The sequence below is a fragment of the Mytilus trossulus genome, chromosome 2, assembly GCF_036588685.1.
Source record: "Mytilus trossulus isolate FHL-02 chromosome 2, PNRI_Mtr1.1.1.hap1, whole genome shotgun sequence".
NCBI lineage: Eukaryota > Metazoa > Mollusca > Bivalvia > Mytilida > Mytilidae > Mytilus > Mytilus trossulus.
Genome location: NC_086374.1, coordinates 96,643,819 through 96,657,756, shown reverse-complemented (window position 1 = coordinate 96,657,756; position 13,938 = coordinate 96,643,819). Strand labels below are relative to the sequence as shown.

General features: G+C 29.7%; 1 protein-coding gene across 12 annotated transcripts in view; it reads left to right on the top strand.

The window, feature by feature from the left end:
- Positions 1 to 13,938, top strand: part of LOC134708460 (syntaxin-binding protein 1-like) — a 37,301-nt gene that overhangs the window by 10,439 nt on the left and 12,924 nt on the right. For 2 of the 12 annotated variants that reach the window (XM_063569010.1, XM_063569011.1), the window contains exons 6-11: positions 1,710 to 1,794; positions 2,522 to 2,652; positions 3,377 to 3,484; positions 4,165 to 4,372; positions 5,166 to 5,304; positions 7,776 to 7,885. In XM_063569010.1, coding sequence (XP_063425080.1) covers positions 1,710 to 1,794; positions 2,522 to 2,652; positions 3,377 to 3,484; positions 4,165 to 4,372; positions 5,166 to 5,304; positions 7,776 to 7,885 — 781 coding nt within the window. Of the gene's footprint in view, positions 1 to 1,709; positions 1,795 to 2,521; positions 2,653 to 3,376; positions 3,485 to 4,164; positions 4,373 to 5,165; positions 5,305 to 6,016; positions 6,035 to 7,775; positions 7,886 to 8,742; positions 8,815 to 10,183; positions 10,220 to 12,028; positions 12,071 to 13,938 lie in introns of all 12 variants that reach the window. The other 10 variants (XM_063568999.1, XM_063569001.1, XM_063569003.1 and 7 more) reach the window with 10 other exon arrangements.

The following is a 13,938-nucleotide window of genomic DNA, read 5'->3' as shown; positions in this document are numbered from 1 at the left end:
GTTGTGTGCTTTCAAAAATTTATAACCCAGGAGCATTTGATGTCTACTTTATGTGTTCTTCGTTTGTTGTTTCTAGCAAAGGCCGATAGCTGGGTTTCCCTTTTTAACTGATTGCCCAAAAAGTGGTCTTTCAACTTAGATCAAAATGGCACATTCATGTAAAATGGTAGTAAAAATTTGTTTTCATCCCTTTAATCAACCATGTAAAATCAACAAAACGGTGTCTTTGATTTTTGATATTTGCCTCCAGTAAGAAGATATGTTGATTTAACTGCTGGGTTCCAAACCTCATTTCATCTTTCATCTTTGGAGACCTATAAATTCATTTAGAAGCATATTATCCAAAAACTGGGACACAGTATTGTAGAAAATACACCCTTTAATCATATATATCAAAGTCAAGCCAAAGGGGGTACCCATTAAGTTTCTATTTTCATTTTTTCATTACAATTCTCATGAAAAATTGTTCTGAGAAATGACCTAAAAACTGAATTTCCCCCTTAAAACCTCTATAATGTCAATATAAATATAAAAATTCCACTGGGAACACCCCAGGAGTGTTCTGATACTATTACTATATCAATAGAACCACACACTTTGTGTCTTTGATGCTCTAATGTTGTAAATTTTGCATTATATGTGAACTGTCCAACACTAACTTGGTATTTGGCGGGAGTTTGACGTCACAGATTTGACCAACATCTATAATGTAGTAATTAAATATAGACAAAGCTCCGCCTCTTTCCAGACAGTTTAAGATAAGAGAATCACATGATTGACCAGCTGCATATATAATCAATGTTTAACATCATTATTCTCTATATATAAAGAATATTTTTCATTTAAATTTAAAAAAAAGAAATAAACTATAATGTCTGAAATAAGGTAGAACATTAAAAATCTGCATAAAAAACATGTTCATAAAAAGATCAAGAGTTGGACCATCCTCTTCTTGAAAATACACTTTTCCTCAGAATTTTCTTAATTTAATGGAACCAAAAAGTTACACATAAACTGAAAATTAGTTTAAATGCATAAAACTGTATTCACATGAAGAAGACCAAGGAAATAAATGTATACAGGCTGTGAGAGGCTTTTAATACTTTCCCACTCTTTTCCACAGTATTTTTTTCATTTTTGGTAGTTTTTGTTCCCTTTATATTTTTTTCTTTTCTCTGTTCACTTCTTCCCTATTATAAAATTTTGTTGTTGCCGAACAATGAGATAAGACTACAATATTTATCTTATGGTCAAAGATAAACAGCTGGACACTGGCATCAACAGATGATTGACATATTAGCCCCTCCCAAATGCCTATATATTTAGATTAATTACCATGTGCTTTTATTTACATAAGTCAATTATCAATTTACTCCCTGTTGCAATATGATAATGACTTTGGGATTTTTACAAATTGTGCAGAATAGTACCTGCTTCAAAATTATGTGATAAAAAAAATATCTTCAAAAAATCATTGTTAGACTGTAGTGCTACCTTAATACATCTAAAAAATGACTTGTGATGCAGTTTTTAAAGATTTTATTTTGAAAAGACATTAACAACATTACAATTAAGTGATACACCTTGTTAGGAAAATATCCTTCAAACCAATTCAAAACAAGAGATTTTCTCTATGGATTTCTAATCGCCTCATACCTGTAGTGTTTTGTCTGAAAGTTTTTGTTGACATTAATGTCTTTGATTTTCAGTGAATTTGACAAGAATGCAGAATTTGCACAAATGGTACAACAAAAATTAGATGCCTATAGAGCTGATGATCATACTATGGGAGAGGTAATAATTATAGACTATTATTGATCATCTCAACAAGATTGATTTTTTCGCTTGAGCCGGTATTTGAAAGTAGGAAAAGCAATTGAGTTGAGATGACCAATGATAATCTGTAATCACTATTTTACCTATGAAAATGTTGCATGTTCCCACCTTAGTTTCTAGCAAACAAAAAATCATATGACTCTACTGTGCTGAGAAAGGAAATTATCAGTCATATTTGTTTAATTTTTTCATCACTGTAAATATCATGCTCTACATCTATATGAAATTTCACAATTTATCTGTTTTATATGACAATGAGAAATATTTAAGGTATTAAATAGTAAAATAAAAAAATATGGAACTTCGGGGAAAATTCAAAGTGGAAAATCACTAATTAAAAAGCTTGAACACATTAAACGTATAGATACCAAATGTCATATTCCTGACTTGATGCAGGCATTTTCTTGGGTAGAAAATTATGGATTGAACTTGGGTTGTAGCTAGTTTAACCTCTCACTTGTATGACAGTCTCATCATGTTTGTGATGATAATTGATATATTTGTTTAAAAAGTGTTTGACACAGTTAAACAGTTTTCTAAATCTAATTGCGAAACTCAGATATTTTGACCTCATCAAAGTGATGGAAACAAAATACATTTTATTATGTACCACAAACTTTTTGGGACAACTTTGATATATAAAACTTCAGTTATCAGCCCTTGATTGACTTTGTTTTATTTGTAGGGTCCACAGAAAGATCGATCCCAGTTGTTAATTTTAGATCGTGGATTTGATCCTATAACTCCATTATTACATGACCTGCATTTCCAAGCTATGGCTTATGATCTACTGCCCATTGAAAATGATGTTTACAAGTAAGTTAGATTACAGATGGATAAAAATATACTTATCATAATTGATTGAAGTGGACACCAAATTTTGATCATCTTTCCTATAATCTATTTTGGTTATTCATATATATTCATATGATTAGGCCAATGTTTCTTCCTACTGATGTAATAAATAATTTTTATGCCCCTGCCGTAGGGGAGGAGGCATTAAGTTTAACCCTTGTCTATCTGTATGTACTTATGTCTGTCCGTACATATATACCAAATTTGGTGTTCGTTATCTTTTCTTGTTTGCTTCAATCAAATGTTATGAAACTTATACACAATGCTTATAACCACAAAATGCAGATCAAGTTGGAATGTATGGGATGCAACTTTTATTGTTCTAGAGTTGATTTTTTGGGTTCAGTTCTCTTACTTAAGTTTGCCTCAACCAAACTTAATGAAACTTGTACACAGTACTAATAACCACAAAACTCAGATCAAGTACAAATTTGAGTAGCATCACTTTTTACTGTCTTTATTTATGTTCCTTTATAACTTCATATGTAATGCAAGCGGGGGCATCATCTGTGTCCCATAGACACTTTCCCCATTTATTTAAAAAGAATATTACTTTTCATAAAAAATTGTCTTAAAAAAAAGAATATGTGCTTAAAATTATTTAATACTTATACACATAAAGATATGTTTCCAGCTCTAAATTTTTTTGGACACTTTCTGATAAGACTAACACCATTTTTTTCAGATATGAAAATAATGTTGGAAATGATGTCGTTGAAAAAGAGGCTCTGCTAGATGAGACAGATGAATTGTGGGTAGAACTTAGACATCAACATATTGCCATAGTATCACAGTAAGTGTTTTACAAGACTGCATTGGATACACAAAGAGAAGTATGATTGAGTATTTAAAATAACACCTTGCAACTTTTTTTATTTTAAAAATGGTTGTATATTCTGTAATACATTTAAATGATAACTTATGAATAAACAAACATGTTGGTCAGTACAGCAAACCACATCAAACAACCATTATCCTCCAAAACAACTGACATTACAAAAAACCAAAAGGACAAGACAGGGTACATGTATTCATTGTAAATAAAAAAAAACTATTTTAAAATCATGCTGCCTAATTGTTATGGACTCTTTATTCTTGACTGATATGCATGATGATGTGAAAAGATCACAAGCCTATATTTACTTAGAAGCTACTCGCTAGCATAGCAAAATATCTTAAACAAATACTTGTACACCTTAAAGGCAAAAATTATTCTTTTGTTTTGCTAATTTGAATTATTGAGTGGATATTTGATCAAGATGAGAGTGTTATTCTCTTTATTAAAAAAATGTCTTTTGTTTATCAAGTTTTGTGTATGATAGTCACAAGAAAAAAGAAAATTGTATATCAGTTGTTAAAAGGTTTTTTTTAATGATAAAGTGAAAAATTATGAAGTGAATTTGTTTTACTTTAATTTCTTCGGACAGAACATTGGTATGTTTTAGAGTTTCAACATTTCTTGATTTATTTCAGACAAGTAACGAAACAGTTAAAACAATTTGCAAAGGATAAAAAAATGACAGATGGAGAAAAAGCCAATATAAGAGATTTATCTCAAATGTTAAAGAAAATGCCTCAATATCAGAAAGAATTAAGTAAATACTCAACACACTTACATCTGGCAGAAGATTGCATGAAAATCTACCAGAAACATGTGGACAGATTATGTAAAGTAGAACAGGTAAGTAGAGTTATCTCCCTTTGAATAGAAAAAATGTAAATTTTGACAGAAGATAAGACTATTTTGCAACTACGTTCAATTATGTGTAAGGTGTAACACTATATTTATATGTCCTCTGAGAACACTTCATCAGTGTTTTTGTTGCAGTATGATTGACATGAGCTGAGAAAGAAGTTTTTGTTTCTCTGTTACATTAGGTTTTTTCAGATTAAAAGGCTAATAAGATTTGTCAGCTTTTTTGTAGTATTTATGTATTTGGAAGATGGAATATTAATTCTGAAAACTTTTTGTTTGACTAAAAATTGACTTAATGATTGGTTGTTGTTTGCTTTACCAGTTACAAGTATTTCATGCTTGTTTAGAAGTTGAACTCTAATACAAGACAGTGATATTCTTTTTTCAATGTCTGCTATATGGTTGTCTGTCATCTTCATGTAGAATGATTATATTTTTATATTTTTTAATCAAGTTTTAATATCACAACATATTTATCCCAAGCATTTTTTTTTTTTTTTTTTTAAATACCAATTTAAAAACTACTCTAGCTTCAGTTATTTAGACAAGAAATGATCCCTCTATTTACCACCTCCTTTGGCTGGTAACATAAAACGATTGTAGTAATCCTGGTAAAACTTAGATTCAAAGTATGTTGGTCTGAGTAATTGAAAAGGTTAAAAAATAAAGTTAGGTTAGATTATCAAGTTTATCTAGTGGTCACATGATATTAAAGTATACTATGTTAGAAGGGAGAGAAAACATGCATTTATTAAAAATGTATGCTTATATTTTTCAGGATTTGGCAATGGGAACTGATGCAGAAGGAGAGAAAATTAAAGACCATATGAGAAATATTGTACCTATATTATTAGACCAACATATAACAGCATACGATAAAATAAGAATAATATTATTATATATAATACATAAAGGAGGTAAGCTTTCAGATAATATTTATTAGTACTGTAAAATTGTGTGTAGAAAGTTTTATTTCTGATTTTATTAAGAAGTGACAGCCAATCTTGCAAAAAGTATTAATCAATTATTAGAAATAGAAGTGAATAATCCTATTGAAATAGATTATTTTATAGTAATGGTTTTCATTAGAGTTGTCCTTTATGAATGAATCAAACATGAAAAAATATAAACAAAAGTTCAAATGCTAATCATTAACTCAAAATTTCAGTTTTCAAACTAAATTTTTGAAAACTATATAAAAAGATTATAAGCACCTTATTATCTTTAAAAGCTATATTATTACAAGACTATTGTAAAGTGCTTTTTATTGCTTCTAAAATTTGTTTAATTGAAAAAACCTTTGCTTTAACTTAACCTCAGTTTGCATCATTTTATTTGGTATGTTGAATATTCATTAAGTCATACACATATATATGTACCAGCCATCAGTTCATTTACGACTGGTTCAATATTTTCCCAAAAGAACCAGTGAACATCTTAAAGGACTTGTAAATTTTGAATATAAAAAAAACTCATTCAAAACATTAGTAGTTTAATACTGTAAATTCAGAAATTATTGTGATGTTTTTATCATTGCGAATAATGCGTCAGTGTTTTAATCACAATAATTAGAGGCTACCAGTATTTGACATGTTTAACCTATTATTTGACCTTTATATACAATTACAGATGATAAGGCTGAGGAAGGTATACAAGTTTAATTGCACACCTGTTAAACTAGATATTAAAAACATGTACTTTTTGCAGTGCAGTTTACCTGGAAATTCTTCCAGTATATATATTGCTTCTTATTTGCAATGAATTAAATCTGATTACTTGTTCTAGTTATTTTGATTGGCTGTATGACATTTGCATGAGGAGGATGTTTGACGTCTGCTCAGCTTTCTAGGTTTAGAAAGGGGAGATAATTTTAGGAATTATACCTCACTGGCATTTTATGTCATATCAAAAGATACTTTAAAATTACTGAAGTAATAACATGCCATTACTATTTTACTATCAAATATTTCATCATGGGTGATTTTTTTATTTTTGAACAGTCACTTTGGAAGGAAATCATGGGTTTAAGCATTTGATGAGCAAAATTAAGAATATTTTTTATTTGGGAAATCAGTAGATCTTTAGGAACCTTCAGAAGCATGGCATACTTAAGTTCAATTACAGCTGTTTTCCGACACAATGATTTAAAGGTTCTAAAATGTTTGGAATGAACTGGCTGCATAAAACCTGCAGAATGAACAATTTCATCTAACTCATATATAATATAAACACAAATCATCATATATGACAGACAATTTACAATTTCGTAGCTTAGGAATTAACAACCCACAAATTACATTTCATTAAAAAAAATTTGGGGGTGTAACAAATTTTAAAATTCACAAAAAAAACCCTGATCATAGAAGGAATTTTAACTATGATGGTAGATTTCAACATAGTATGAATATATAAATTCTTTTTATGTTAAATATATATTTTCCCCTCAAGATGTTAATAATTTAGTTTATATGTTAAATTCAAAATTCAAAATCCAAAGAGTGGGGAAATATTGCAATTTTTGAGCAATCTGAAAGAGTTTGTGTATATGGATAAAATAAAGTTGCATCTTCTTCTTTGATACTAGATGATTGTTTAAGATTATTTCAGTTTGAAACAAAAATCTGCCATTGGACAGACTTAAATAACTTGTTACACCTCTAATGCTACATTGATCCATACCTTATTATGCTTTATTCAGTTTTCTTCTTGTTCAGTCACACAAACTACTAAACTAACTACCTTAAAATATTCTTGTACTATTCATTAAGGAAAGCATGGTGAACTTTCATATAGACCTTCCTGTTTTCTAACACTAAAATCCATTATTTAAAAAAATGGTGAATAGTAAAATAAAAAAACATTTAATTGGTTTAATATACAATCCGTGAAAAAGTTTTATTATTATCTATTTCCTTATTTTGTTGTTTATTAATTATTGTTTATTGTTTACTGTCTGTCTTAGAGTATAAAAGTTTTAATTATAAAAAAGATAAAAATCTAGGTGGCTGACTTGAGTATTGGGCACATCTCACAAAGGTTTTATATAATTGATCATGATGATTGGACGGGATGCACTTATATTGAATGTGAGGGTGCATTTTCCTCAGAATTTTGTTAAGTAAAACAAATTTATATTATGGGTAGTTAGGGTATAAAAATAGTGCACTGAAGCATTTTATTAGTTAGTATCTTAAAATAGTGCACTGGAGCATTTTATTAGGGCACAGTCCTAATTCATTGTAAGTTTAAGAAATATTTTAAAGAATTTATACTCTACACAGGTAAATAAAGTATTTTAGGACCTTTTTTATTCCCCCCTCTTTGAAATCATTATAACTTATTAGTTTTTCCTTTGAATTTTAACTTTATTTTTTACATTTTATTACAGGAATATCAGATGAAAATTTATCCAAGTTAGTTCAGCATGCACAGATTCCTCAGGAAGAGAAGTGTATTATAACTAACATGCAAAACTTAGGAGTACCGATCGTACAAGATGTAAGTTATCCCTGTTGTAAATACAAAACTTGATTTTGTAAAATTAGCCCAACAGGTAACATGTTAAAATCAACCATACTAGTTGCACTGATTATTACATAGATCCTAGAAATTAGATTTAAGAGTCACACAGCAGAGTCACACAGCAAACTTCTTTTCTTGTTAATATTCAAATGAAAAGATCAAGGTCAAATTATTTTTAAATGAAAAGAGTAAAGTCAAACATATTAGATACAGCTTTATTAAATACCAGGCTAAAATTTGTTCTCTACACACTTAAAAGTAGATATTTAAATACTTTGTTGAATTGACAATAAGATTATGTTGATCCTGGCCTTTTGATGCATCTAAAAATGATGAAAACTAATTTATTGATTTCAAAGCAAATTCAAATAAACAAATCATGGATTTCTATCAAATGTTTAAAATGTTATATGCTTAAAGCACAACATATCCTGTTTAGTTCCTATTCCTTCAACTCTCTATGTTTTATTTTGTTTTTGTGTGTCTTCTCCATGATGTTTATTTATTCTGAAATTAGCTTTACTGTTTGATGTCATTCTAAAGGAGGATGCCCTGAAGATGATAAGGAAGGGTAGGAAAACCAAATTAAAGGGAAGTAATCAGCAAATTATGGGTGGGTTCAGGGCATATTGTGTTTGATCTAATATTTGACCTATTTGATGTTTGAGTTACAATTGAGGAGTTATTAAGATCTATCCTATTTATATTTAGGTTATGTAAAAATTAGACAACAAATATATGAACATTTTTTTATGCTATTTATGAGCAGAAAAAAATCACTGAATTGCAAGACTAATAATAATTTGTATACAATTTTGCATGCTACGACACAGGGCCAAGGTAAAAACTTGAGTGGAATTTTAGATGATTGTTCTAGTTACGGGACATTTCAGTCAATAGCCCAGGTGAGAAAATCACTAATAATAGGCAAGGGCTGAAAACTCCTTTTTCTGAATGCACTATTTTGTCTTGGTGGTCGGATATTTTTTGCTTTACAATTTTTATTTTGTCAAAACAAGGCAGAGATGAAGAGTTTTACCTTTCCTACCTATTTTGTACTCGTTAACTCATGTCCACATGCAATCAGAATTTTAAATAGACTATTAAGTTTCCCAAGGCATTACAAATATTCAGAGTATCTTTGCTACGATGAAATACACAATTTGATATATGGGAGTAATGTAAGTACAATTAAGGATAGTATACCTGGGATTCTTTATTTCCTTGATTTTGGGGGTAAAAGTTATCTACAAATATAAGTGAGCAACGAAATGCAAATATCCAATAAAATTGTATACTGAATTTTTCTCTCAATCAAAATAAAATGAAGATTTGAAATAATTAAGAAGCACTGTGGGATAGGAAGATAAAGAATTAAAACAAATTGACTTTGGATATAAATCTCAGAAAAAGATGTTGCATGAATGATGAGTGGGATTTTCATTTTCCTTTTCCCATGGACTTAAATTCTTTGACATGAAAAAGAAAAATATGACAAAGATAAAAGCGTTCGGGTTGATATGGACTATTTCATTTTCATCTGAATGTGTTAATAAAAATTGTTTGATTATTTTATAACATATTGATTTTAAGAATTGTAATTTTCAAAAGAATTTTTTGTAAACTGCAACAAACATGTTGTTTAAGGCCGTATATTGACCTATAATGGTTTACTTTTATAAATTGTTATTTGAATGGAGAGTTGTTTCATTGGCACTCACACCACATCTGCCTATATCTATTAGCAGTGAGGGTATATTTTTTTAATTTTAATTATAATCCTAATCATGCAAAACTATATTACAGATTTTTTTCAAAAAATGTTTGCTTTGTTTTATTAGTTCTTAACCCATTTTCTTCTTCTCACTCTCAAGCATTTGAAAGTGCGTCAATTATCAAGTAAATTATTTGAATAAGCTGTTAATTAACCGATCATCAAGTGAATTTTAACTTATTCACATTCTGCTTATTTAAGGATTGTGTTCACCATTTACTTTTAAATGATGAAATTCACTTTTTGCTTCAGTAATATTTAACAGTTTTAGTTAGAATAAAAAGATGTATATATGAGTGACTAACTATTTACAATCTATAGTATTTCTGAACAGTCCAAATAAGGTTTTCACTCTTAGCCAAACTCGTGAGCTTTTCACATATGTTTGATTTTATATACTTGGTGTGTAAGTTCTTGAAGAGAAAAGTATTTTTTCCATGAAAGAAGAAAGACTGATTCAAATATTGAAGTCCTTCATACCTAAACTTGACTGATTTCAGGACGATGAACCAGAAAAATCCAGTATTTTTAAATCGGTATGGAGCGTGGCATCTTTTGTAGTGAAATCAAATTAAAAATGTATGCAATAATTTTTGTTGAGAATAGGACAATATTAATACACTAACATTCAACATGTTCAACTTCTCCTTTTTCTATGTGTGTGCGATTTGGATTTTGAACACTTCTGTCTGTATGTATGTAGTTTTCTCTTTAAATAATGACGTCTTTAGAAGTATTATCAAGTTCTTTTTAGTCTGATTCTTTTCCCCTGTTGTGCAGATAACTGTGCTTCTGGTTATGCTAAACTTTGGTTTCAAAAAACACTTTGTGTAGGCATTCTATGATACTCATTTTGAGCAGGGATTCCATGAAATACATTCTGTGTAGGGTCAGTGGGTTTTCCATCAAAATTCTATCGGGGATCCTGGGAATTCTTCCTTAAGGATTTCATGGAAATTCTATCCAGGGCTCCTGAAAATTTTGTCAAAGGATTCATTTGCAAATTCTGTCTAGAAATTCCTTTGCAATTCAATGCAGAGTTCATGAAAATTCTGTCCAGGGATCCCATGGAAATTTGCTTAGAGATGAAGTTGAGTAACAAACATACAGAAATGTCTTGATTTTACCTTACAATCTGTATGAAAAATTATTTTGTTTCCATGTTGATTGAAAATTATGAAAGAAGATGTTGTTTGGTTAATGTTTGGTCCTCATTCTTGAACCCATTAATTCTGGACAGGCAGATCCTCTACTGTTTCTTTTGGATACACTTTTTAAAACATCAATAACTTTGTTTCATAATAGATATTTTATTAAGTCTGATATTCAAGATATCATGCTCTACTTACCTTGCCCATTGACCAGTCATTAAATACAGGACCATTGAGATCACCATTTAATGCATGTACAACTCCTCTGTGTGTGATTATTTTTAAATTCAAATCATTGACATTCCTGCATTATGCCTATAATATGATGATAATTATAGGGTCTTGTTTAGTTTTTACTAAAACAATTAGTATTTATCAGAGTGTTTGAACTAATCTATTAACAATTAAAGCACTGTAGAGAAGCATTAAGTACCATGTTGGTATTTCTAGTGGTAAACACACTGAATTGAAGAAGAAATAACTAAGTATATGAATGATGAATATTTCTTCTTAAAATATATACTAAACATTATCATAAATGGTTTGCTTTGATGAACCATTTTGTTTTTAATCAAATTATAATTTAACTCTTCCATGAAATTAAGACATTATTTGAAACAGTGTTTTATCTTATTCATATGGTCATTAAACAACAAAGTACATATTTTGTTAAGATTTGTATGTATGATTTGGCTTAACCATGAAATCAAATGTCTACAACAATACAATATTTACAAGAACTGATGCCAATAACAACAATAAATAAATGCACAGTATTTATTCTCTTTACCTAGCTGTATTTTACAGGGGATACAAGAATCTATGAACAAAATACGGTCATTGTGATCTACTTGTTACACTTTTTAAGAGACTCTGTAGTCTGTACACAACTATTTAATTTGATGGGGAATAACTTGAAATATAAGCGTTAACCTTCAAAATACTGAAAAGTTATTAATTTACTTTCAAAATTAAAAAATAAAACTTTTCATTTAAAAGATCTGGAACCATATTAGACCCCTCTTTAGATTTCCATTGTTGCTATCAATCTTAGAAAAAATTGAGACATAATTGCCAGCACTTTGACCTTCAACCTCTTTATTTATACATCTCAATGTTACAGGAAGTTAATCCAGACATAATTGCCAGCACTTTGACCTTCAAACTCTTTATTTATACATCTCAATGTTACAGGAAGTTAATCCAGACATAATTGCCAACACATTGGGATTAAGTGTATGTAGATTTTACATTATCTGGCATGATTGTGTTAGGGGAATAATTTTTATTATTTACTGTATGTGCGGTACAGTGGTCTGGTTCCCTGCTTCCTTTGCTACTGGTTTATGGACAGGTTCCTAGTATAACAATGCAGAATGAAATCATTTATATCATTATTTGTTTGTTGTATTTATTTTTTGAACAAATTGTTTGGCTGATAGCATATTAACAAGAACTCTTTTGTTAAAGAACTGTATTCAAAGTATTTTAAAGCAAGGAAAACATGAGTACATTTATTCCATATTCTACTAGCATATGTGTGATGCTTGTTCTGGACATTGTTTTGTTTAAGAAAAGTAATACTGCATACTGCAGTTCTAACTTCAAAAGTTTTGAACGATTGCGATGTATGAAGGATATTGCAAGAGTATGGAAGAATTAACAGCAAAATTATGCCACATAAAATATGTTCCATATCTACATAAATAAAATGAAATTTAGGATTATCAATTCAGGCTGAGAAAAAAAATAAAAGCTAACAGTTGTCTAATGTTTCTACCTTTTTTTCTACAATTAAGAGCAAATTCATTACTGTTTGTAACTGACAGGTAGCCAGTACTGCAGTGAACTTAATTTGAGACCATCTTTTTGCCAATAAATGCCTTCAAATCTCAAAAAACAACAACTATCCTATCATTTTATGTAATATATATATATTCAACTCGTCTAAACATCAACCCAACAATGTTAGATCTGTAAATTTGCTTTTTTAAATTTTTTGTTCTTCCCTCTATGGGATTCAAACTCATGCTACTGAGATATCGTGACACCAAATAGCCTGCACTGTACCCGGCACACTAGACCACTAAAACACCTTGGCTTAGTGGTCAAGTGTTTTAGCGCACTTATTGACTGAAGACGAAGTGTTATATTTTAAGATAAAGAAAAGTGCCCTTAATAATTGAATAATGTAGAAATTAAGAAATCCCATCCAAGCCCTTATTGATAACCAAAGGTTTTATCCACAAAGTATCATCAATTTGTTCGTAGAACTCTGATGCAACAAATAAAGGATGATAGTTTAAATATTTGTCATTGAAATGAATGTGATTGATGGCCATCTTTGATAAAACCATGGATAAGTTGTATATTTTACAAATACTTTGGATTCATTGATATTTGTTGGATACCAATATTGTGTGTACAGGGTTCGAACCATGAGTTTAGATGTTCAACGAATTACAAATTTTCTAATGTATGTAAACTTTGCCAAAAAAGTTTTTAAAAATTGCCACGAAAAATGCAAGTTTTTCCCAATCTACGAAATTTGGTACCAAAGAAAATAAATAAATCAACACTAATGCCCCTTGTTGAGCATATCATTCTGGATCAAATTTTAACAAAAATGCCATCTCATAGAAAAATTTAAGAAAAAGCAAAGGCTTCTATGAATCATTTCTGTAAATAACAGTACATGCTCTATTTGTCATTAGTGTTGCAGGATTGCTTCTTAAGTAGTGCATACTTAGCAGCGCAATCAGATAAGCTACAGCAGTATGTCTTAAACTTAACTGGTTTAAAGTTCTAAATCATGCTTCTGCTGCAGCACATTTTTCTTCTGCAAAAAGGTGTAAACATGATGCACTGAGAAAAAAACCAACATCAACAGTATTTCAAAATCTAGGTAATGAGTGATGATGTCTGCAGCAAAAGACTAAGATTTAATGTATTTGGAAATGAACATAATAATAAAGGAAGCATTCAGACAAAAGTATTAATCGAATTACAGGTAGTTGGTTATAAGTTATGGGTGGTGATGTCAAAAGTTCACATTGAACGAGATTAATCTGATTGGATTATCTCCCTTCCTTAAACTTCCTGTG